Source organism: Aplysia californica, unplaced genomic scaffold (genome assembly GCF_000002075.1).
Source record: "Aplysia californica isolate F4 #8 unplaced genomic scaffold, AplCal3.0 scaffold00411, whole genome shotgun sequence".
In the NCBI taxonomy this organism is placed as follows: Eukaryota; Metazoa; Mollusca; class Gastropoda; order Aplysiida; family Aplysiidae; genus Aplysia; species Aplysia californica.
In genome coordinates, this window is record NW_004797681.1 from 67,769 (window position 1) to 69,173 (window position 1,405).

Consider the following 1,405-nt stretch of genomic DNA (forward strand, 5'->3'; position numbering starts at 1 on the left):
TTGATAGATAGATAGATAGATAGATAGATAGATAGATAGATAGATAGATAGATAGATAGATAGATAGATAGATAGATAGATAGATAGATAGATGGATAGATAGATAGATAGATAGATAGCATTTGGCATTTGTACAGCGCAAATTCCCGCTAAGCGACAAGTTCTATGCGCTTTACAATCTATATTATTACCCCAGCATACCTAATAGCATTCTGAAACAATATCAACTTCCTGGGGAGCATACAGTGCAAGCTTCCATTTTACAGGCGTTAAGACGCTAACCGACCGATACAATCTGTTGCATTTTCTCACCTGGTCAGTACTGCGACCCGGGTGTAGGACAGGTCCAACGTCTGCACGTGTCCGGCACACTTCTGGAAGTCGACACGAGTCACGACCAGGCCTCGGTTGTGTGACAGATTGAGGAACCGGAGGTTGACCATCTGCCTGTGACGTCATCATCACGACATTTGCTTGTTAGTACAGTACACATTCTGTCTGTGACGTCATCATAACGACAAATGTTTGTCAGTACACCTTTTTTCTGTGACGTCATCATGACGACAAGTACGCCTTCTGTGTGTGACGTCATCATAACGACAATTACTTGTTAGTACACAATCTGTGTATGACGTCAACATAATCACAGTTGGTACATCTTCTAACTGTGACGTATATGGGGCAAGTGCTTGTTGCTACACCGTCAGTCTGTGACGTCATCACAACGACAAGTGTTTGTTAGTCCATTTTCTGTATGTGACGTCAGATTGGAAGGACTCTATATGTGTTATCTCGACAACAGAATACATTGATGTGTAGAAGGAGGTGATGTATGTTTCGTTTGTCTCAAACTCACTCGAGACCCGCGTCTGTGGTGTAGCAGTTAGGCGCTCCATCGATGCACGTAGAAGACATGACTTCCATTCGCGTGTATTTTATCGAGTACATGTATCTCAACCTGTCTGTTTAGTTAGTTAGTAGTACAGGGTTTTACGGCGCTCGCAACTGCATAAGGTCATATGAGCGCGCGAACACACAAGTTGTTTGCATTCGCAACAGTTCACTGCACGGTTGGTTATCTTTTAGGACTTTAAAATGCTAAAATATTAAAATTCGATGTAAATATATTTTCAATTTAAAACAACTCTTATAAATAACAATAAAAATTGTAATTAGTACGATTTCACTTTACAATTTGCCATAAACAGGGCTTGAAATAGACCGCGGCACCGCGGCAATTTGCCTTGGTGCCTTTGCAATTTGCGGTAATGCCCTTAAAATCAAAGGGTTAACCGCGGCAACTTTTGCCGTGCCCTTGTTTTGTTTTGTTTTTTTTAAATGTACCACCATGAAAGTAAATCAATATTTGTCCTGTGCTGTCACTTTTGGAAAAAAAAAAAAAAAA

General features: G+C 40.6%; 1 protein-coding gene across 1 annotated transcript in view; it reads right to left on the reverse strand.

The window, feature by feature from the left end:
* The window catches only part of LOC101860430 (G-protein coupled receptor GRL101), a gene marked incomplete in the record, with an annotated part of 26,546 nt that overhangs the window by 8,551 nt on the left and 16,590 nt on the right, over positions 1 to 1,405 (reverse strand). Inside the window, 1 exon segment of the mRNA XM_013085830.2 lies at positions 324 to 447. Within this exon segment, the coding sequence (XP_012941284.2) occupies positions 324 to 447 (124 nt within the window).